This window comes from Buceros rhinoceros, unplaced genomic scaffold (assembly GCF_000710305.1).
Source record: "Buceros rhinoceros silvestris isolate BGI_N320 unplaced genomic scaffold, ASM71030v1 scaffold28308, whole genome shotgun sequence".
NCBI classification, from domain to species: domain Eukaryota; kingdom Metazoa; phylum Chordata; class Aves; order Bucerotiformes; family Bucerotidae; genus Buceros; species Buceros rhinoceros.
The window spans coordinates 9,754-10,109 of NW_010427879.1; the positions used below are offsets into that span (position 1 = coordinate 9,754).

General features: G+C 64.3%; 1 protein-coding gene across 1 annotated transcript in view; it reads left to right on the forward strand.

Annotated features, from left to right (window-relative positions):
* FGD2 (FYVE, RhoGEF and PH domain containing 2) overlaps positions 1-175 on the forward strand; it is a gene marked incomplete at its 5' end in the record, with an annotated part of 8,012 nt that extends 7,837 nt beyond the window's left edge. The window contains one exon of the mRNA XM_010142086.1: positions 4-175. Within this exon, the coding sequence (XP_010140388.1) occupies positions 4-175 (172 nt within the window). The remainder of the gene's footprint in view (positions 1-3) is intronic.
* Between the last annotated feature and the right edge of the window lie 181 nt (positions 176-356).

Sequence of the window (356 nt, forward strand, 5' to 3'; positions counted from 1 at the left end):
GGACGACGCGCGCCACCTCTTCCAGCTGGCCCAGTCCGGGCAGCTCTACACCTTCGTGGCCGACACCAAGGAGCTGAAGCAGCGCTGGATGAGGGCCATGGCGCGCTCCGCTGAGGGGATCACACGCCCAGAGGAGGAGGAGGATGATGTGAACTCTTATGAGGAAGCAGAATGAGGCCGTGCCCACCTCCGGGGCTGCCCGGTGGGTCAAACTCCCCCTGCCTGTCCTGCTCGCTGCGTCCTTCGGGCAGGTCCCCAACTTGTCTGCAGTTTGTTTTTTCGTCGCAGGAGGGACAAGGCGGGGACACGTTTATCACCGCACAGACAAGCCGGATCCCCCCTCCCTTCCCCTCCCC